This window comes from Crinia signifera, chromosome 1 (genome assembly GCF_055691185.1).
Source record: "Crinia signifera chromosome 1, ASM5569118v1, whole genome shotgun sequence".
In the NCBI taxonomy this organism is placed as follows: domain Eukaryota; kingdom Metazoa; phylum Chordata; class Amphibia; order Anura; family Myobatrachidae; genus Crinia; species Crinia signifera.
This window is the reverse complement of record NC_139217.1, coordinates 198,156,616-198,180,984: the sequence shown is the minus strand read 5'-3', so window position 1 is coordinate 198,180,984 and position 24,369 is coordinate 198,156,616. Positions and strand designations below refer to the sequence as shown.

Here is a 24,369-nt window from a genome sequence, read left to right as displayed (position 1 = left end):
CCCTGTTTAAGGCCCTTGGTTCAAGAGGTACAGCAGCTTGCGGTACTGTGCGCAAGAACCAAAGAGGCCTCCCAAAAACGCACATTGCCCAAGTAATGAGAAGGGGTGAAAGCAGGGGAATATGCACCGAAAATATGTTGTTGGTCAAATATAAGGACAAGAGGGATGTCCTTATACTGACAACAATTCACGGAGACAGTACCACCTCCGTCCCTGTACGAGGTACCAGTACCCACACCTCAAAACCTAATTGTATCCTGGATTACAATAGGTACATGGGCGGAGTGGATCTTTCAGATCAGGTACTGAAGCCGTACAGTGCCCTGCGGAAAACAAAAATCTGGTACAAGAAGCTGGCCGTGTATATCATCCAGATGGCACTGTATAACGCTTACGTGCTATTCCGTTCTACCGGCCAGAGGGGGACATTTATGCACTTTCAAGAGGAAGTCATAAAGGGCCTAGTATTTGGGAACCAGCAGGCAGAGGGCCCCAGTACTTCTAGTACTGGCCCCCGTATTGTACCAGGGCAGCATTTTCCTGATGAAATCCCCTCCACTGGAAAAAAGGGCAGGACACAAAAAAGGTGCAAAGTTTGCTATAAAAAGGGAATAAGAAAGCAAACTATTTTCCAGTGTGACACTTGCCCCGACAAACCCGGCCTATGTATAAAGGAGTGTTTTAAAATATACCACACATCTATGGATTTTTAGGTTCATCATTTCACCGTGCTTCGGGGGTCTTGCTAATGCCACATAGCACCCACCATTCATTCCACCAGAATCTGAGCCGCAAAATCCAAAAATCACTCCTTCCCTTCTGAGTCCTGCCATGCACCCAACTGGTATTTTTTTGTCACATGTGAGGCATTGCCGTACTCGGGAGAAATTGGGGCACAGATTTTGGGGTGCTTTTTCTCCTTCATACCTTCTGAAAATGAAAAATTTTGAGCCAGAACTGCATTTTTGTGTAAAAAAATGTAATTTTTCATTTTCACTGCCCAGTTGTATCAAAATTGGTGAAACCCCTGGGGGTTTGAAATGTACACTATACCCCTAGATGAATTCCCTGAGGGGTGTAGTTTGCAAAATGGGGTCACTTGTGGGGGGGTTAAACTGTATTGGTGCTTTGGGGGTCTTGCTAATGCGACATAGCACCCACCAACATTCCACCAGAATTTGTGCTGCAAAATCCAAATATCACTCCTTCCCTTCTGAGTCCTGCCACTTTTTGGTCACACATGAGGCATTGCCGTACTCGGGAGAAATTGGGGCACAGATTTTGGGGTGCTTTTTCTCCTTCACTCCTTGTGAAAATGAAAAATTTTGAGCCAGAACTGCATTTTTGTGTAAAAAAATGTAATTTTTCATTTTCACTGCCCAGTTGTATCAAAATTGGTGAAACCCCTGGGGGTTTGAAATGTACACTATACCCCTAGATGAATTCCCTGAGGGGTGTAGTTTGCAAAATGTGGTCACTTGTGGGGGGGTTCCACTGTATTGGTGCTTTGGGGGTCTTGCTAATGCGACATAGCACCCACCAACATTCCACCAGAATTTGTGCTGCAAAATCCAAATATCACTCCTTCCCTTCTGAGTCCTGACACTTTTTGGTCACACATGAGGCATTGCCATACTCGGGAGAAATTGGGGCACAGATTTTGGGGTGCTTTTTCTCCTTCATACCTTCTGAAAATGAAAAATTTTGAGCCAGAACTGCATTTTTGTGTAAAAAAATGTAATTTTTCATTTTCACTGCCCAGTTGTATCAAAATTGGTGAAACCCCTGGGGGTTTGAAATGTACACTATACCCCTAGATGAATTCCCTGAGGGGTGTAGTTTGCAAAATGGGGTCACTTGTGGGGGGGTTCCACTGTATTGGTGCTTTGGGGGTCTTGCTAATGCGACATAGCACCCACCAACATTCCACCACCAAAAATCACTCCTTCCCTTCTGAGTCCTGCCATGCACCCAACTGGTATTTTTTGGTCACATATGAGGCATTGCCATACTCGGGAGAAATTGGGGCACAGATTTTGGGATGCTTTTTCTCCTTCATACCTTATGAAAATGAAAAATTTTGAGCCAGAACTGCATTTTTGTGTAAAAAAATGTAATTTTTCATTTTCACTGCCCAGTTGTATCAAAATTGGTGAAACCCCTGGGGGTTTGAAATGTACACTATACCCCTAGATGAATTCCCTGAGGGGTGTAATTTGCAAAATGGGGTCACTTGTGGGGGGGTTCCACTGTATTGGTGCTTGGGGGGTCTTGCTAATGCAACATAGCACCCACCAACATTCCACCAGAATCTGAGCTGCAAAATCCAAAAATCACTCCTTCCTTTCTGAGTCCTGCCATGCACCCAAATGGTATTTTTTGGTCACATGTGAGGCATTGCCGTACTCGGGAGAAATTGGGGCACAGATTTTGGGGTGCTTTGTCTCCTTCATTCCTTGTGAAAATGAAAAATTTTGAGCCAGAACTGCATTTTTGTGTAAAAAATGTAATTTTGCATTTGCACAGCCCAGTTGTATCAAAATTGGTGAAACCCCTGGGGGTTTGAAATGTACACTATACCCCTAGATGAATTCCCTGAGGGGTGTAGTTTGCAAAATGGGGTCACTTGTGGGGGGGTTCCACTGTATTGGTGCTTGGGGGGTCTTGCTAATGCGACATAGCACCCACCAAAATTCCACCAGAATCTGAGCTGCAAAATCCAAAAATCACTCCTTCCCTTCTGAGTCCTGCCATGCGCCGAAATGGTATTTTTTGGTCACATTTGAGGCATTGCCGTACTCGGGAGAAATTGGGGCACAGATTTTGGGGTGCTTTTTCTCCTTCATACCTTCTGAAAATGAAAAATTTTGAGCCAGAACTGCATTTTTGTGTAAAAAAATGTAATTTTTCATTTTCACTGCCCAGTTGTATCAAAATTGGTGAAACCCCTGGGGGTTTGAAATGTACACTATACCCCTAGATGAATTCCCTGAGGGGTGTAGTTTGCAAAATGGGGTCACTTGTGGGGGGGTTCCACTGTATTGGTGCTTTGGGGGTCTTGCTAATGCGACATAGCACCCACCAACATTCCACCACCAAAAATCACTCCTTCCCTTCTGAGTCCTGCCATGCACCCAACTGGTATTTTTTGGTCACATATGAGGCATTGCCATACTCGGGAGAAATTGGGGCACAGATTTTGGGGTGCTTTTTCTCCTTCATACCTTCTGAAAATGAAAAATTTTGAGCCAGAACTGCATTTTTGTGTAAAAAAATGTAATTTTTCATTTTCACTGCCCAGTTGTATCAAAATTGGTGAAACCCCTGGGGGTTTGAAATGTACACTATACCCCTAGATGAATTCCCTGAGGGGTGTAGTTTGCAAAATGGGGTCACTTGTGGGGGGGTTCCACTGTATTGGTGCTTTGGGGGTCTTGCTAATGCGACATAGCACCCACCAACATTCCACCACCAAAAATCACTCCTTCCCTTCTGAGTCCTGCCATGCACCCAACTGGTATTTTTTGGTCACATATGAGGCATTGCCATACTCGGGAGAAATTGGGGCACAGATTTTGGGGTGCTTTTTCTCCTTCATACCTTATGAAAATGAAAAATTTTGAGCCAGAACTGCATTTTTGTGTAAAAAAAATGTAATTTTTCATTTTCACTGCCCAGTTGTATCAAAATTGGTGAAACCCCTGGGGGTTTGAAATGTACACTATACCCCTAGATGAATCCCTGAGGGGTGTAGTTTGCAAAATGGGGTCACTTGTGGGGGGGGTTCCACTGTATTGGTGCTTGGGGGGTCTTGCTAATGCAACATAGCACCCACCAACATTCCACCAGAATCTGAGCTGCAAAATCCAAAAATCACTCCTTCCTTTCTGAGTCCTGCCATGCACCCAAATGGTATTTTTTGGTCACATGTGAGGCATTGCCGTACTCGGGAGAAATTGGGGCACAGATTTTGGGGTGCTTTGTCTCCTTCATTCCTTGTGAAAATGAAAAATTTTGAGCCAGAACTGCATTTTTGTGTAAAAAATGTAATTTTGCATTTGCACAGCCCAGTTGTATCAAAATTGGTGAAACCCCTGGGGGTTTGAAATGTACACTATACCCCTAGATGAATTCCCTGAGGGGTGTAGTTTGCAAAATGGGGTCACTTGTGGGGGGGTTCCACTGTATTGGTGCTTTGGGGGTCTTGCTAATGCGACATAGCACCCACCAACATTCCACCACCAAAAATCACTCCTTCCCTTCTGAGTCCTGCCATGCACCCAACTGGTATTTTTTGGTCACATATGAGGCATTGCCATACTCGGGAGAAACTGGGGCACAGATTTTGGGGTGCTTTTTCTCCTTCATACCTTATGAAAATTTTTTAGCCAGAACTGCATTTTTGTGTAAAAAATTTAATTTTTAATTTTCACTGCCCAGTTGTACCACAATTGGTGAAACCCCTGGGGGTTTGAAATGTACACTATACCCCTAGATGAATTCCCTGAGGGGTGTAGTTTGCAAAATAGGGTCACTTGTGGGGGGGTTCCTAAATTTTAGCATCTTATGGTGCCTAGAAACCTACATGGTGCCTAAAAAATAATCTCATAAAAAGGAGGCTCCAAAATCAAGTAGGTGCTCCTTCTATTATGAAGCCTGTGGTTTGGTCAACGTGCACACTAGGGCCACATATAGGATATTTATGAAAACAAAAGAATTGGGGGAATCAATTTTTAGTCACATTTCTCTAGTAAAATGTACTGTGTTCCTTAGAAAAATTTATTAAAAATGCAAATCTGCAAAAAAAATGAAATTTTGAAATTTCACCTACACTTTGTTTTAATTCCTGTGAAACACCTAAAGGGTTAACAAACTTCCAAAATGCTGTTTTGAATACTGTGAGGGGTGCAGTTTTTGAAATGGTATCATTTATGGGGGTGTCTCACATACAAGTCCCTCAAAGTCACATCAGAACTGAACTGGTCCCTAAAAAAATCAGTGTTTGAAATTTTCTTGAAAATTTGAGAATTTGCTATTCATATTGTAAGCCTCCTAGTGTCCAAAAAAATTAAAAGGAAGTTGAAATAATGATGGAAACATAAAGTAGACATATGGTCTATGTTAGTTATTAACTATTTTGAGTGGTATGATTATTTGTCTCACAAGCAGAAAATTTAACATTTTGCAAATTGCAAAATTTTCCATTTTTTTACGACATTTTGCTATTTTTCACAAAAAAACACAGACTGTATCGACCCAAATTTACCACTAATTTGAAGTACAATGTGTCACGAAAAAACAATCTCAAAATCACTGGGATAAGTAAAAGCAAAAAAAAGTTATCCCCACTTAAGTGATACATGTCAGATTTGAAAAAAAGGGCTCTGTCAGGAACGCAAAAACTGGCTCTGTCAGGAAGGGGTTAAGGTAGAGGCCGAGAGAGATGGGATCGATTTTATCTATTTTCACCTGGTACGTGGCTATTTTGCATGGCCACTGCCCATCAATGGCTTCCCTGACATCTTTTATCTTCAGTAACTCGTCAATGCTCCTCCACAGTCGCCGCCATCCACCGGGTGGACAGTGAAGAAGACAGTGCCAGGACAGCCCTGCAAACAACCTGCCGCCCCAACTCACATGCCTAATGGGAAATGCAGCACAATATTGTAGCCTGCAATTAGCGTCAGGAGGCAGAAGACAGAGAAATTATTTTAGTACATTTAAAAAAGTGAGCTGTAGACATAGGCGTGTGCAGCACATTTTATTAGGGGGTGCACCATCAAAGAGTGTGCATAGCTCCACCTATTGGGCGTGTCTAACACCACCAATCAGGCGTGTCTTCCATCATCTATTGGCACTCTCTACAGTATAAAAAGTCTCTCAGCCACACCATAATCTCCTGCCTATTTCAGTTGTAATCTTCTGATTACTCTGTGTAACAGTACATGCAAATACAGTTATAAACATATAAGGATGACGCAGGTATTTAGTGATATAACAATGGTCTAGTTCAATTAACAGTGCAAACACACATATAATTGATAGATGGGCGCTTCTTTAAATGGAATACAGTTCTAAAAAGCAAAAGTCTTTGGTTAAGGGTATTGCTGATATTGTTATCAGCAGCATAGGTGCCGATTTATGTTTTTGCTGGTGGGTGCTCAAGCCAAAAATATAGGAGTGGCTTCATGGGGAAGGGGTGTGGCCACAAAATAATACCAATTTATATGATGGGGCACAGTTGTCTCCAATATTCAAATTACGGCAACAGAGTTCCACATACATAAATGCCCCCACAGTGCAGGTACATACATGCCCCCACAGTGCAGGTATTCACGGGTAGAATACACTCTTCCCGGCATACTGTTTCCCAGGTGGCGGGTCCGGCAATGTGGGTGCTGCAGCCGCAAATTAGCAAGTTAATATGGCGGCCCAGTAGCAGGACTCGGGCCCATGGGTGCTCATCAATTTCCGTGGGTGCTCGGGCCCTTGAGCACCCACAGAATCGGCACCTATGATCAGCAGAGGTGTTCATAAGGGTGCACAGCATTAAGGGGTGTCTGTGCACCTCTAACACTCAATGTGCGCACACCTATGGCTGTAGAGCGGTCTTTTTGTTTACATTTAGCTACCTTATTTCATGCACGCAAACAAACATTACTTATAATGAATACCCTTTTTAGAATGTAATTTATCCCTTACTTTGCTGAGTAGAGAAGCATGCAGGAACTAGGAAGATCAAATAATGTCAGCGAAAATGACAGTCACAGTAGTTGGCAATGACAGAATGCTCAAATGTCACTTGTGCCAAGCACAGAAAAAAATGATCAGACTTTGGCCCATGAGCCAATGTGCCTGCCAGTGGAGCCTTTCATATCAGATGAAGCTATATTTGTCAGTCACAGCTGAACCCTCCAAGCAAACATTTCAATGTGTTGAACAAGATATTCTAAAGTCCTGTTTATGATTGAAGCTGTGTATATATTCATTAGAATTCCTTCTAGTTTATTTAAACATTTTTTGTAATTGTCAACATTTAAGTTGACACATACACAAAAAGACACACACAAAAAGACCTAACACAAGTAGGACTCCTTATGCTTCCGGATCACCCCGCGTTGTTAATCCTTGCTGGTGGAATGGAGCTACAAAGAAATGTCTGTGTGGAAAAACCCACTGATTCAGCAATATACGTGAAATCAGTTGGTTTCTGCACAGTAATCTTAGGTGTGGTAAAAAAAAAAAAAAAAAAAAGGTATTTAATTGAATAGTCTTTCCCCAGGATGCAGGAATTTTAGTGGGCAATTAGCCACAGAGTTTATGACTGTTAAGGTAATATATTGGCAATATATTGCTCAGCAAATCATATTGCTCAGTGTCTCCTTTTCATCAGCGAGCAGAGCTATTACAAGGGGGGGGGGGGGGGGGGTGCGTCTGCCGGCAACATGCTGCTCCATGGAGGGGGGGGGGGGCAGGCGCTGCTAACCTACTCCGCACGGTGGGGGGGGGGTTGGGTGTGGCCGCCACTGACCTGCTGCTCCACGGGATGCCGCCAGGGGAAGCCTGCTCCTGCAACTATTGCAGGGCTGGCCGCGGGAGCGTGCTCCCGGCAACAGTCGCCACATACGTACGGGGATATGGTGACTCAGAATGGAGCTTCACTGAGGGGGCAGTATGATGCTTGGGCAAATAAGCAGTGATGATATAGATGGCATCTATAGTGGTGGTGGTGGTGGTATAAATTAATTAATTGTACAAATGTTTTTTTGATTCCTGCTCTGTGGAAGTATTGCTGCTTTTTGTGGCACTAGAAGGATAAATCTCTTTCTTGTGTAGTAAACAGATTACCTAGTTATTCTCTGCTTGGTTTTCAAAGTGATTTCAAAAGAACCCATGTTCCTCTTTCAGGTAATGCTAAAAAATGCAATTAAGTATGTTACATAAGCTCTAGGGTAGTGGTTCCCAGACTTTTTTGAGCTACAACGCATTAGATAATCAGAATTTTGTTCACGGCACCCTTAGGTCAAAAGTTTCTTATACCCCTATCACACAGAATTTGAATTTCCCGAGTGAAGCAGTTCCACCTGGGAATTTCATGAACTACACATGAAATACTTTTTCTGTGTGAAATGGTCAATCCGGATCTGAAACTCCGGGTCTCCAACCCTGCAAATGACCAGGGTCGGAGACCCAGAGTTTAGGATCTGGGTTGACCCTTTCACACAGGTGAAAACCCTGTGTAATTGAGCAAATTACCAGGTCTAAATTTTAGACCCTGGAGATTTGCTCTTTAGTCTGAAGGGGGGTCTGATAGCTGTGGCCGAATAGCCTGGCACTTCAAATGCCAGGTAATTGCCGGGTTATTCGTCCACAGCTGTCTAAAAGAGGTATTATTGAGAAATTCAGAAAAAGATATTAAACTAAGACATTAAGTAGACAAGATTTGCTTCTGATTGTCCACATATTTTATGATTGGAAGCCACCGGCACTGGTTTTGCCTTTTACATTCACCATAAATAATTTGAGTTGGTCTTGGACATTCAACCCCAGGGCTTCCTGCAAGTGTCCTGAGGTACCCCTGGGTGCCGAGGCAAATAGTTTGGGATCCGCTGCTCTAGGGTATCTAATTGGAGCTGCAGGAGGTGGAGCAAGGTCTAAGCAGCCCAAGGTACATTTGTGGCTAATTGATCTCCATATAAATACACCTGAATTAATGGTCCTCCATACTGAGGAAACATCACACAAACATGGTACTCCCTAATTAAGTAGTACAGTGGTTTTCAAATTCGGTCTCCAAATTAACTGAGATTCTATCTAACTTACATGTGGCCAAGCAGGGATATTCTTAAAAACTAAAATGTTTGGGTGCCTTAATGACAGAGATTGGAGACCTATGTTGTAGTGTGTAATTCAGTAACCAGCAATGAGGACACTTAAAGAGCCCAGCACTGTCATCTTGTTAAGGCCCCCATACACTACCTCAGATTTGGGCCAATTTCACCCATTCCCGATGGAACGGGACGAGAAATCGGCCCAAATCGGGTCAGTGTGTTGTCCCCTCAGGTCCAATGCACTGTCCTGTATGCATCAGATCTGAGTCGGAGGTCAGATCGGCATGCAGGTCCAATCTCTCTCCGGCGGCAGGGAACAGGAGTTGCAAGCGATCCAACACAAGTTAAAAGGACCACTTGCAACCCTGCTACTCTGGGAGGTCTCAAGTGGCTCGTGGGCGATTGCAAGGACCAGCGCCACCACTAGGCAGCTTCAGGCATTTGCCTAGGGCGCCGGCCACTGGAGGGCGGTAGTGAGCTGTAAAGCAGCAGCAGCAGCGCTCCTGCTCTGGCCTGAGGAGAGCAGGATGAAAGCAGCCAGCAACAGGTGAGCCGTAGGCAGCAATGCTGCACCCACCCTTGCCCCCCTGGAGCCCACCCCTGGTGTGGATCTGGTCGGCGGGTGGCGCCCGCACCACCGTGCTGGACAGCAGCAATCTTTGGGTGGCACCGTACCCCCTCATGCAGGTGAGCGGCAATTTGCGGGTAGCGCCCACCCCCAGGGAGTTCCCGTCTATGTTGGGGGGAGGGGGGCGGGGGACAGAAGTGTCTCCCGCGACCTGGGGGGTGGCGGCGATTCAGATTTGCCTAGGGTGCTGGGATCGCTTGCACTGGCCCTGGCGATTGGTGAACTATGAAAAGAGATCTATAAAGTCAATAAACACAGTATGACGAGATATTTCCATATAAAAGCATGATTGGAAAATTCCAGCGTATAGGCATAGAACATAATGCTGCTATGGGAAATTATCTAGTCCTATAAAAAAATGGACACAGGCAGAGTTTCTATAGCAGTCACAGGAGCAGGCATATATGGAGATAATTAGACTTCATCTTTCTACTCATTGGTATACCTAGCTGGGACACCAACTTAATGGTCACATTTATTTATTTAAATAAGTGTATTGAAATACACTTTTTTAAACAGCCCTGGTATATGTGCTAAACCAGGGGTGTCAAACTCAAATTCATCGGGGGCCGCATCAGCAGTTTGGTCACCCTCAAAGGGCCGGTTGTAGCTGTAGGACTATGGGGGAGATTCTATAAGAATCTCCGCCCCCCTTCGCATATTTATGTTGTAACATATGCGATAATTAAGGCAAAGGACAGCTCTTGCGTTAAGAGCTGTCCTTTGCGGTGAGAGTCGCCGGGTCCCAGCAGGCCCCGCGCGGCTCCCCCCTCCCTCACACACCCAGCGCTGCCCGGGCTCTCCTCCTCCCTGCACCCGGAAGAGGATCAGTGCAGGGAGGAGGTCACAGGTCCGGGCAGCACAGCTCTGTGCTGCCCGGACACAGGTGAGGGGGCGATGCAGGGCGGAGGGGGGTCGGCGCGGGGCGGCGGAGGGTTGCGGTAGAAGCCCATTGGCTTCTATGGGGCATCGCCAGATTTTTCTGGCGATGCCCCCCGCCGCGGTAACCCGGCGGGGATTGCTTACAGCATCCCAAAATACGGTAAAAACCCAGATAACGGGGTTTTTACCGCATTTTTCGCTTAGAGAATCTCCCCCTATGTGTCCACTCTTTATTATGATAAATTATTGTCACTGCATTCAATTATTGTATACTCAGCAGTAGCATTTCCCTCTTGCTATTGCTGTGAACTGCAGTGCATTAGGGCTGCCTGCACAGGGGGGCAGCACTCTTAGGGCATATGTCCTGCTTATTATCATGGGACACAGCAATTAATGATGGGCTACAATGTGCCAGTGCACACACACACACACATAGGCAGAGAGTTTGACACTTATCCGCTCTGATGCGTCCACTCCAGTCTGAGCTGCTCCACCACCAAGGACACAGCTGCGCTCTCACACAGGCGCATTTCCCCCTCCCTCCTGTGCAGGGGTTAAAGTGAGGGGGAACTGGGTGGAACGGAGTTCCACCAACTCTAATGGTGAGGTGGAACATTTTAACCTACACATTGGCTCTGCACAGTAATTCTTACAGAAAAGCATTGTAGTTTGCAGGGGGATGCTAAAAAACCTACCACTGGCCCTGTCTCTGCCTAATGTGGGGAGGGGAGGGGGTGTAATTAGGTGGCATAGAGAAATGAGTTCCCCCACCTCTGCATAACCACTTTAAGCCCTGCTCCTGTGAGTAGCGCTCCTCGCACTATCTATCCAGGAGTGGGGGGCAGCGGGCTCCCGGTCACTGTGCAGTGCACACTCAGCAGTAAGTGACCTGGAGCACACAGCAGCAGCAGCACCATTCACCACGACGGACCTGCTCTTTCCTCTCTGTGGCTCCTATACAGCAGGTGGGAGCGGAGGAGGGGTTGACGACCGGCGGCACTGCGCTAGAGGGCAGACGTTATCTGGCTTGTAGGCTGTCGCGCATGCGCTGAAGAGGTGTCTTTCTTGTTTAAAAAAAAAAAAAATCGAGAATAAAAGGTGAAGGCTGGTGGCGGCTGCACGGGCCACATGAAGGGGTCTGGCGGGCCGGATTTGGCCCGCGGGCCTTGTGTTTGACACCCCTGTGCTAAACAATCTTCTGATGGCAAGAGACAGAGTTGACTGTTCAATCTTAATCCTTCTGGATCTCTCTGCAGCATTTTATACGGTGGACCATGGGCTTCTGATTGAGGGCACAGTACTATGCTGGTTCAAATCATTGCTCACTGGCAGGTCACAGAGTGCAGTGTAAATGATTGCCGCTTTAAAAACACTGGACATTTCTTACCAAATCTCTTGCTTTCTGATTCTCTCACCCTATTACATTTCACCCTATATATCAGCCACAATCATTCTTTCATCTGAGGAACACAGCCAGGATCAAGCACATAATCATCTGAAGATCTGCCAAAAGTCATATATGCATTTGTATAATTTCGCTTGGATTACTGCAATGCCCTCTACCTTGGTCTCCCAGCAAATGACCTGCACTGATTACAGCTGGTACAAAACACAGCTGCCAGGTTGTTAACCAACCAGCCCCATTCAAGCCACATAACTCCCATTCTCTACTCGCTTCACTGGCTGCCCATAAAATATCAAATCATCTTCAAGATCTTCTAATTTACTTTAAAGCCCTTCATGACCAAGGCCCAAGGTATTTGAAGCAGCTTCTGATTCCATAATGTCCCATCCGATTACAGCAACCAGAGCACAGAAGACACACATATTACACAGGATCTCACAGCTCCAACTTCATGGAACTCACTTCCCCACACAGTTCGAGAGGCCCCCACTCTAGAATGCTTCAAAAAAAGACTCAAGACTTTCCTGTTTACTCATGCATTTCCTTCATTCCCTTAAGTATTGTTTATGTAAAGCTTTTCTATACTTCATTGTTTCTGGACTGTATTGCATTCAGTCTAGCTGTTAAGCGCCTTGAGTCCTATTGGAGAAAGAGCGCTACATAAATAAAATTATTATTATTATTATTGTTGTGGACGGAGTCATTGTTACTGTATATTATTTTAGTATTGATTTTATATGATATAAAGATTTGAATTTTATGCTAAGTGACTTGCGTCCCCCTAAAAAAATCGTGAAAACTATTATAATTTATAAGCGCATTATTTATTTTTTATCTTTTTTGTTATCTGTTCCACTACCTTGAGCCATGGCAGGCTCTGTTATACTTGCAACATACTGTATAGTCTTATTGTTTTCACATATAGTCCAAATTTATGTTAAATACCAAACAGTGCAAGGGTACACAGGGCCTTATTCTAGTTCACTCTTTCTGACAAAATCCTTCTCAAATGGGCAAAACCATGTGCACTGCAGGTGGGGCAGATGTTACTTGTGTAGAGAGAATTAGATTTGGGTGGGGTTTTACTTCAAAGTGAGATCTATATTGCAGTGTAAAAATAAAGCAGCCAGTATTTACCATGCACGGAAACAAAATAACTCACCCAAATCTAATTCTCTCTGCACATTTTACATCTGCCCCCCTGCAGTGCACATGGTTTTGTCCAACTAAGAAGGATTTCGTCAGAAAGAGTGAACTAGAATAAGGCCCTGAGTTAGGGGGTAACCCTTATGGATAACCCCACTGACTTTATATTTGTTTCTATATATGGATACACCATTTGTGTAAAGCTGGGTACACACTGGACAACATTTTAAAACATTTGGCCGATTCCAACTGGTCAAAATATAAAAATACAAATTTTGTCTAGTCTCACAATGTCGCTGACCGAGCATCCTCGTCAACATCCACTGTTGTTTGTGCATGCAAACGTACATCAAAAGAGATGACTAGTGAGAGCCAAGCTACGGAATGCAGCATAGCCCTGGATACCACCCCCCACCCCCACTTGATGGCATCGACAAATGTGAACGCACTTGCCGATACTGGCACCCCGTGGGTCCCATTGCAAACGCGGTCCCCGGGCACACACATCCATTTAGTGTGTATCTGGCTTGATACAAGAGACTCAAAATCTATCCCAGCAACCAGAGCACAGAAGACACACATATTACACAGGATCTCACAGCAACTTACCTGCAAGGGGAGTCCGTGCTGCTGGTAACTACAGAGAAGTGATCCACTGGGTCCATGCTATCAGGAGAGGCCGCTCTCCCCATAACCAAGAAGCTGGACTGGGGTACTCCATCACAAGGTTTTGGTTTGGGCACCTCAAAACACTGAAGTGGTTTGACAGTCTTGGGCTTACAGACCTGGGAAAACAGGTAACCAATGAAAAATTAGGAAGAAAATGAACTTGCTTAGAGGTGTATCAAGCATAGGAGGTATAAAAAGTGGAAAGAGATAAAGTACACAACTTATCAGCTTAATTTTACAGACTGTACTGAAGGCCCCCATACACTACGCGATTTGGGCCCAATTTCACCCGATTGTGGAGGATTGGGTCCCGTGCACATCTGATCAGATCCGGAGGCCGGACGGTCTGCACACAAGATAAATCATATGTGCAGCTGTCAGTGCGGCATGGAGCGAGGTCTGGGGGAGAGGGGCCCTGTGTGGCTGGCGGGGACCGGAGAGCAGCAGGTGGGGAGCGGGGACCGGAGAAATGGCTGGCGAGAGAATACAAAAAATCCTATTCAAAAGATTGGGAAGACGCTGATTGGCTGAAAACTAATCAGGGATCTATGTTTTGATTGGTTGGTACTTTTTCGCTCTTCAGTTTATCTCTATCTCCAGGGCTTGATTCAGCTTCCCCTCTGAATTAAAAACATAACCTGAATAAACAAACAGCTGTAAAGGAACATGCTTCTGTGACCTCTAATAAAAAAACACACACAACATTATCAACAAGCTAGAACAAACATCTTGCAAGAAAGCAAGATGAGTCATGTGGGGAACTGCGGCCGTACACAGGGAAAGATAAGGCATATCAAAAGCACAGATTCTCAAACGCATTTCAAAGTTATTTGAAAGGTACAATATGTACAAAAGAGTCCGTGAAATGAAAACAAACTGTATTAATCTTTTCGGACATAAACAACTCAAGTTAAAGTGAACACAGTACTTGGCCAGACTCTGCTAATTACACATATTCTCATATAACCCACTGCAGTACTGACAGCAACAGCGGAGACAGTAGTCACCTCTGGAGAACCTAACCCATCCTAGCTAATTACAGATACTTTTATTTGTTTTTACTGGTTTTTACTGAACAGGTGCATTTAATAAGAATCATAACAGCAGATGGAAAAAAAATAAAAAAGATATTAATGTGGCACTTCTAAAGAAAAAAAAATACTATAGATCCTTCAAATAATAAAAAAAAATACACTTGCAAAACACCTAAAAAAAAGGAGAGAGCAAAAAGGAGAGGCAAGCCAAAAAAAGACAGTGGCATATATTCAATGCCGTGGGCGAGCGGTGACTGCGAGCAGGACTTTTTGCTCGCAGTCACCGCTCACCCTGTCAGTATTCAACTGACCCCCCTCATACGCAAATTCCCCCTCGCTCCGTTTTTTGAGCGAGGGAGAATTGGCGTATGTGCCTCCAAAAACTGCGAGAATCGAGGCTAATTACAGCGAGTTTGCTGCACTAGCCGCGGCTCTCGCAGTTTAGGGGAATCCTCGCAGTTCTGTGACTGCGAGGATTCCCCCGGAACGTTGCATAGTGCGAGCGGCCGGCGTGGGGGTTAAACTGCGAGGATCACTGGTTTTCTGCGATCCTCGCAGTTTAACCCCCTCACCGGCCGCTCGCACCTGCATTGAATACATGCCAGTGAGTAGCGTTCTCTATTTGTGCAAAACAGTGAGGTACACAAATTTCCCATAAGAAAGCAACGGTGATGAAGAAGCGGCGAACAGGGCAAAGCACTCTGGTTTATTTTTGGGGGCAAACCGGGAGCGTTGAATAGGGCGAGGAACATTTTTGGAGAGAGGACTGGCCATGTCGCCAAAAAAAGCAAACTTTGCCGGAATAAAGTGAAATGGGAACATTGAATACTGCCCATACAATTGACAGTGAAAAAAAAGTCCAATATTGGAACTTAAGCCCCATACACACGGGGGAGATATATTGCTCAGCAATATATTGCTAGCAATACATTGCTGAGCAATATATTGCCCAGTGTCTCCTTTTCATCAGCGACCAGAGATGGTCGCTGATGAAAGGGAACCTCTGCCAGGGGTGCCGCAGAGGTAATCAGCTGGTCGCAGGAGCAAGCTCCTGCGACCAGTGATTACAATGGGGCTGAAAACGGGAGCGTGCACCCGGCGATTTATCGCCGGGGCACACTTCCATCACTGGCAATATGGTCGCCTGCGACCATATTCCCAGCGATTATAGCCCCTATCGCCCCCGTGTGTACACAGCTTATGGCCTTTTATAAAACACACAAAAGTGACAAAACTACATTGCTAGCTTAGACTGATCAATTAGATGGCAGAGAGTACCTTTGTGCGTGACGGAGCCTGAAACTCTGAGAAGAACTCCATTAATAGAGAACACAAATTTTCCTCATGTCAAGTGCTGTAAGGTTTCAACTGCAACTGTGTGTGTGTGTGTGTGTGTGTGTGTGTGTGAGTGTGAGTGTGTGTATCTAATTCCAGTGTAATAATATTTGTAACCCAGTGTCTCTGATATACTGTGAGTGGCTTTTGCTACATCTACTATGACATTATATAAAGAGAAATACCAGAGCCAGGATGACCTGCTCTGCGTCCCCTATGAAGGCTGTAGGTGGGGAGGCGCGGTGCTACCACAGCCTCCACAGCCATGCTCCCTGGCCCATACCCAGCCTTCCCACAGCTTCTGTCCCCCAAACCCCTAGATTCCTGGACGCTGCTGCCATGGCAACAACCAGTGAAAAGCAGTGTTTAGCAGCCCACAGCCAGCCGGCCTCCCCACAGCTCCGCCCCCCCCCATCCCCCAGGTGTCCGGACACCACTGCCAAGGCAACACCTGAGGATGAGATGTCCCACCTGTCCTGCTCGCATCTCCCTCACCCGGAGTCCAGCCTCAGCAAGCAGGGCAACACCTGCTTCGTGAACAACGTACCAGACCGTTTACATAGTTTCTCACCCAAGAAGACACAGCTAGCCCCTACCCTGCCCAGGCAGCAGCATCCCCCTTGCAAACCGGCATTTCACTCCCCTGTGGCAATGAACATCAGAATCAGAATCAACTTTATTGGCCATGTATACATGTGTACACTAGGAATTTTTTGTGGACAACACAGCAGTACCAGAATGAGAAAGAGTGCAGCCTACTGGGTCACTGTGTGGGCCTTCAGCCAGCCAACTTAAGCATGGGAGGACAGCAACCATTCCTGTGGTAAGCAATGTCTGGACATGCAGGTTGCAAAAGGCGTGCTAGGCCACACCATTGTTTTGCACACGTGCAAATTGTTTAGTGCCAAGTTATCTGGGGGACATTTTTTATACTATTCGCACTGGGAGCGAAATTGTCGGCCCTGGTTCTCAAGAAGGGCTTTCAGCCACTGTGTCATGTGTAAATATTTGTAATGATACTCTTACCATTCAGGAGCCCCATCCTGAAACATAGGTGTTGCGAATTTCTCTGGTTTTCTATCCTACACTTCCGATAGTTGCCCTTTACACCAGTTTTCGTCTATTATTCCATCTTTGAATTTGGTTTGTCAAATTCCTCCAAGTAGTGAACGGGGCTTAAAAGTATATCAAGCTACATAACAATTTCCAACTTCACATAAACAGGTTAAATCACAAACTAAAAGAATGGAAATCAGGCGCAAAAATAATTAATTCAACGGTTTAAACACAAAACAAAGTATTAATAAGGCAGCTCCCAGTGGAAACCCTTAACGGGACCCAATGAAACAGGAATAGGTTAATATTATTCAGAAATAATAATTGTAGAGAGAGCACTGAATTAAACACAATATTTATTAAAAAAAAACAATTATTAAAAGGCTTTAACACAATAATATTAATTGATCTAAAAAATATATAAAGACACACATGGGCAGCCACTGAGACCCCACACAGTTCAGGTGGTGTATATAGATGTCCGGTACTCTTACCCACTATGATGGAAGATGGAATGTCCGATTAGCGGGGAGCTTGTATGAATAAAGTGAAAAGATGATGTCCTTTGAAAAGTCCATCCAATATGGTTATGGGCAAATATGATGAGTGGGCTGATGAGGGGGAAGGGAAGGGGTAACGATGTGATGGGGGGTAACTTCCATCATAGTGGGTAAGAATACCGGACATCTATATACACCACCTGAACTGTGTTGGGTCTCAGTGGCTGCCCATGTGTGTCTTTATATATTTTTTAGATCAATTAATATTATTGTGTTAAAGCCTTTTAATAATTGTTTTTTAATAAATATTGTGTTTAATTCAGTGCGCTCTCTACAATTATTATTTCTGAATAATATTAACCTATTCCTAAATCAAACTAAAGTCTATTTTCAATGAATGTTGAATAGGAAACCAAATAATTGGATTAAAAGTTCCACTTCCTCCACAAGGGATAGTATATAATAAAAGGCTTAAGCTGCTCCTCACATCTACGGGGTGAATTCAAGTGTTTTGAGCACCGGTGGCAACTAGATGGCGCCCGGCAGAACAATTGCAGTGCATTTCCGGAGGGCACAGCCACTGGCACTGACAGTCCTCAGGAACTACTGTACACAATAACTAGTGAGTCTGTGGTCACGCACACTAGTTGCTGCATTAGCGATGCAGGCGCCATGTTTCTCTATATACATGATCGCAGCTGAAGGCTAATATATTGCTCAAAAACAGCTGCAAAATGCCTGCATTTTTGATCCCACTCCGTTACCTCCCGCAAATGGACTATTCCTACCAACCATTACTGAATTGAAATTCTTATTGCAGCCCAATAGTCGAGACGTACAGCATACCAATAATCACTTAAACTGTATGTTTACATACATGAAAAAGGCCCTACAGTATGTTAATACATAAATACTAGTATGAAAACAAACTGAAAAGTTGTAGTGGGTAAAAGTATCGATTTATTAACTTACAATAAACATTTGAAAGCATTTTGGGGGGAAAAAAATACCATTCTTTCATAAAAGTCCGGTTCGCTTAGCTGTAGGTGCCAACCTGTATCATTATATTGCTTAATTGTTTGAGCGCATCTTAAATGGATGCTTTGTTTAATGCACAAAATTATTCTAAATAAAATTATGAGCCTGATTCTGGTTGAATCAGGAAGCTGTAAAGCTCGCAGTTTACAGAGTACCAGAATGCTCGCCAGCCAAAAACAAAAAAAGGCCCCCACCCCGCCGCTGTATCCCCTTGCATTACGCAGCCACATCCCCTCGCATGTGCCTGCAGCAGGAGAAATGCTCCTGGGATCACACATATAAGTCGGTGGAGTCTGACTCAGGGCCGGATTATAATGGGGGCACAAGGGGTCAGTATCCCTGGGCCCTCTTCTAGCTAGGGGCCCCCTGTGGTTGGCATATATTTAAAAAAAAGGTTTTGTGCATGAGAGTGGGGTTCACCTATCTGCCAATGTGACAATGACTAATGGTGCTGAGCATCAGGAACCAAGGCACACTGATTGCATAAGTGTGCAGTGCATTACTGGGAGTTGACAGTCCCATGCACAAGAGGGCAGAGGCTGAGAGGCTTGTGCTGAGCTCTGATTGGTGGAGCTCATTACATGCTTCTCAAGCCCATGGAGAACAGTAGCAGCCTAGTCATGGGAGGGTTTGTAATCATAGGCAGCACTGGGACTTTGAGGTCTCCTACAGAGTAAGGTGCTTTGGGGACCATATGTAAACATTTCTCTTACAAATTGTCCTGCTGCAGCAGTCCCACACTCTGGGCCTTATTTTAGTTCACTCTTTCTGACAAAATCCTTCTTAGATGGACAAAACCATGTGCACTGCAGGGGGACAGATGTAACATGTGCAGAGAGAATTAGATTTGGGTGAGTTATTTTGTTTCTGTGCAGGGTAAATACTGGCTGCTTTATTTTTACACTGCAATATAGATCTCACATTGAAGTAAAACCCCACCCAAATCTAATTCTCTCTGCACAAGTTACATCTGCCCCACCTGCAGTGCACATGGTTTTGTCCATCTAAGAAGAAATTTGTCAGAAAGAGTGAACCAAAATAAGGCCCTCTGGCGGCTGCTGCTGAATAGGACTGACCGTCTCCGTCTGCTGTTGATTAAGAGGAATCTCGTGAGAACTACTGACCTCTCGGGAGAATTCCCCTGCACTCCAAGATACACAGGACAACTGCCCGGGTTACCCATTGACCAAGTTTATACTGCCTTTACTTTGTGTTTTGACAGTGTAATATTCTCCCATGCAGTTTGCAGCCAGTAATGGCAACGTGCAAGAGGGACCCCCGAAGGCTTAATCTGGCACTGGTCTGACATATATTGCGGGGTCCGGGAAAAAGACAGGATGGGCACAAACATCGGTCACCCATGCGAACACGTGGGGGACCGATCAAATAAGAATCAGGGCCTACAGTATGTGTATAGATTTATATGAAATATAAATGCAATATTTGCTTAGATTTGGGTTCCACCCCCAAGATATCTCATTATGGTATATAAATATCCCAAAATACGGAAATATCAGAATCCAAGCATTTTGGATATGGGAGACTCAATATTTAATTTCGTCATATATAATAAGCAGCATTAGCTGCTCAACTAACCGTAGGTACTGTACAAGATAATGTGCACTGCCTGTTTTGCTGTCAGCAAAATGACAGATGCCTTGTGGTTCTTCCACGTTTTAGACATTTTGTACCCTGTAGAAAACAGACACTTGAAGCAAACAATTAGCTAATGCAGAGCCCACTGGCCGTATTTTTTTTTCCAGCTTGCTCATAGAAACAGCTGTTAATTTTTCTTTATTAATTTTCTACACCTGTGGTGTGTACGTGTTTTTTTGCTACATCCCCAGAGAACAGTATTTCTACATACATAAGTGTCAATCAAATTCCCTGCTAAGTGTGGCAGGTGCTGTTGCTGCAACATGTGCCACTACAAACGGTACCCAAAGTCGCAGCCCTTTCTTAGTGCCCAACTCCCCAAACTTTGTTGGTTCATCTATGTGTCTGGTAACAAAAATATGTGATTTGACAGTACTGTAAGGGCGGGATGTATTAATATACATCGCCGCCCTTCGCCTGCCAGCCGCCGCGATGCTACCGCATATGTACTAACATATGCGGCTAGCATCGGGTTGCGGTGACGGAGATCCCCGCGATACCTGTAATGTGGTGTGCGGGGGTCTCCGTCACATCCCGGTGGCTGTCAGTGTCCCCCTGCGTCTCCTCCTCCCCCCGCAGCCGGATGTCCTCCCGGCTGTGACACCTGCTGGGGGAGGAGGAGATCGATGGAGGACGGGAGGGAGGGTTGCGCGGACAGCGATAAGGGTGGCGATACCCTGCCAGGCGGAGACGGGGCGGACGGCTAATGGTACATAGGAAAATGAGGTAAAACACCCGTTTTACCACATTTTCACTTTAGTACATCCCACCCTAAGTGCGACATGAAGATATGCTGCAAAAATATTGCGGGGAATAGGAATGACCCCATAAATGCAGTTTTGGCATAGCCATATGAAATGCCCTATACAGATATAATCGCTACATTATATGTTTGCAGCTTGGGTCTGTTTATAAAACAAGGTTTTTAGACATCATTGTTGATTAAGAAAAGCCTTCAGATTTGTTTCTCACCAGTTAGAAAAAAGGAAAGTGCAGAGAAATCACTGATTTCAGATTTATCTGTTCCCTAATAACAGTGCTTCAGCTCACATAGAGGAAGGCAGCAATTATTTTTTTAGCCACCTTTCACTACAATTCTAAATCCATAAATATCTATCTATAGATCTGTATTGCCCTGTGCACACGGGGCGACGGATGGGAGCTTTGTGCTGAGCAATCTAGCATTGCTCAGCACTCAATAGATGGCGATGACTAGGTTTATACTGCATGTAGTATAAATCTAGCCAGGGACTTCACCGTCGCCAGGGGCCATACACATGGAGTGATCCATGGTTCATTCATAAGCAATCTAGACATTGTATGAACAGAACAGTCATGTGTATGCCCCATATGTCTTACAAACAGTAATTCAGATTTATAAGGATATTTTACACCCACACACACACACACACACACACACACACACACACACACACACACACTAGCCTCAAGTAAGTTATTTATTTGGTGTGACTGATTTTTTTGCCGTTTTCTAAAATCACCACTTGGTAAATAAGGCGTTTCTTTAAAAACACGTATAGTGAACTGTTGTGAGGTAAGAATTTTCATAGTCTGCTTGGCACCAAATTAGTTACCATTTTCTGTCACTTAATCTAGCCAAGAGTACTGTGCAATGTTCTGTCAGCAGTGAATACAACCCCTATATGAACAAGGCAAACTGCAGAGTGCACAATAATGTTACTTGTGATTCAGATAAAAGGAGAGGAAGTTCCTACAGTATGTGGGCGTTTGCTGAGCTCTAAATTTACAGCTATATAATTATTTCCATTACAATTGCAGCAGGATCGTTGCAAAATAGCAGCATTCCCGAGCCAGCTCCAAGCATCGGACTATGCTGCTTTATATCATATTGATTATATTGTTTTCTCTACAAATGTACTAAAGGTGTGCTTATTTGTACACCGAGGACCGGATTAAGGTTTGTGGGTGGCCCTGAGGCAACTACTGTAGTTTGTATCCCAAGCCCCCCTCCCAACCCTAATAACTCGTTCACACACACCCCCTCTGCAAACCCCAACTTGTTCAACTCTCACCTCTCACACCAACACACAAAGGGTTGGGATCATTTGGTCTATAGCATGATGGTCGACAGTCATTAGGTCGACACCATTAGGTCGACATGGGAAAATGTTGACATGGGTCTAGGTTGACATTGGAAAAGGTCGACATGGTTCTAGGTCGAAAGGTCATTAATTCGACAGATCGTTAGTTCGACAATGTCTAGGTCAACATGGGTTTTTTCACTGTTTTTGACCTGAATGTCAACACAGTCGACATGGACACAGTTTAAAGTGCACCGCATCCCCTCGCTCACTGTGCTCGCAATGCGTCGGGCAAGGTGCCTCACTACGCTCAGCAACACTATTTTATTCTCTCACCACCCCTAGGGGATGGTAGGGCATGAAATACCGCCTGTCGGCACATGTCGGCTCAAAAAACTGTGAAAAAACACATGTCGACCTTTTGGCTGTCGACCTAGATATTGTCGAACTAACCTGTCGAACTAACAACCCGTCGACCGAGAACCATGTCGACTTTTTCCTATGTCGAACTAGACACGTCGACATTTTCCCACGTCGACCTAATTACGGTCTACCATAATGCTGAAGACCAAATGACCGCATCCCCACACAAAGACAGCGCACATACATACACAAACACACTCACACCCTCCTCTACTCCAAACCTGATACTGAAAAGCAACTCTACACACCCACACTGAGTACTCCTTCACAACCCCCCCTTTCCCCCACACATCACTGCAATAAAACACAAATCCATTCCTCTACACCAGCGGTTCTCAAACTGTGAGTCCTGATCCCAAAGTGGGTCGCTACCTTCTCAGCATGGGGTCGCGACTCCATGTTACTGACCATCAGGCTGATGACTTTTCTGACATCAGTCAATGATTCAAGGAGTCTGAATTTTTTTTTTTTATTGTCTGTTACTTCAGGCTCCTCCCATCATTTTGTGCCTCCACAATGCTGCCACGTATGTGCGGTCTGCTGGCTACACATGTGATGTTACATAGTTACATAGTAGGTAAGGCTGAAAAAAGACTTGCGTCCATCTAGTTCAACCGGGTATAGATATCCATTGCTGATTTGGTAGGTTCTGCTATTTTACAGACAAATTATATTTCTTATTTGTACCCATGGATGTTTTTCTCCAGTAAATGTTTGTCCAACTTTGCCTTGAACGCATTTAATGAGCAAGCCGTTACCACCTCTCTGGGAAGAGAGTTCCAGAGTTTGACTGTTCTGACCGTAAAGAAATTCTTTCTACTAGCTGAATGAAATCTTTTTTCTTCTAATCTATACTCCTGCCCTCGTGTCCTAGATTCCTTTCTAGTAGAAAAGAGGGTGTGTGACAGTTCCTTATATTGGCCCTTGATATACTTGTACATGTTGAGCATGTCCCCCCTTAAATGTCTCTTTTCCAACGTAAATAGTCCCAAATTGCTTAATCTCTCCATCTTAATGTGATGATATTCTGCAGTAACTTGCTCGGGTCATGTAATCATTTTTATTGTCTGATGGGGTCCCAGAGCAAAATAGTTTGAGGACCCCTGCTCTACACTAACAAATGTCACAGACGTCATGGGACATGGCTCACCATGGCGTCTCATTGGGCAGAAGGCTCCAGCTTGCAACACCTAAATTCCAGAATTCACAGGCAATAGGACAGTGTGTGGTTTGGTGAAGTGTGAAAGCGCCAATTCTGTAAGGGCCCAGGGAGCGACCTCACATCCTTCTCCAATCCCATAATCCAGCCCTCAAAGGGAGTTCAACAGTCTACAAAAGATGCTCCAGCCCTTTCCCATTTAATTTCCCCATTATCCCTCCTTCTGCTTTTATAAAACCAAATCAATAAATATGTATTGATAAGGAAAAAACTGGCAACAGAGGGTCAATTTGCTATTAAAGATGGGATGTTGCCCATAACAACCAATCAGATTCTACTTCATATGTATTTAGCACCTTCTACAAGATAATAGATAGAATCTGATTGGCTGGTCCTATCTCTCTGTCACCCTCCACTTTCTCTCTTGTTAATGCTTAATACATTTTACATAGTTATTTATCGCAGTTTTCATCTCCCTTACAAGAAGTTTAATTCCAGTTTCACACATTAACACAGAGGTCAAAAATCAACTGTCGGCGGAAAA

General features: G+C 44.6%; 2 protein-coding genes across 6 annotated transcripts in view; one reads left to right on the top strand and one right to left on the bottom strand.

Annotated features, from left to right (window-relative positions):
* FAM13A (family with sequence similarity 13 member A) overlaps window positions 1-24,369 on the bottom strand; it is a 191,701-nt gene that overhangs the window by 109,564 nt on the left and 57,768 nt on the right. For all 5 annotated transcript variants that reach the window (XM_083179126.1, XM_083179123.1, XM_083179125.1 and 2 more), the window contains one exon: window positions 13,502-13,677. In XM_083179126.1, coding sequence (XP_083035252.1) covers window positions 13,502-13,677 — 176 coding nt within the window. The remainder of the gene's footprint in view (window positions 1-13,501; window positions 13,678-24,369) is intronic.
* Window positions 1-24,369, top strand: part of LOC146066743 (putative E3 ubiquitin-protein ligase HERC6) — a 437,857-nt gene that overhangs the window by 360,122 nt on the left and 53,366 nt on the right. The window lies entirely within an intron of this gene.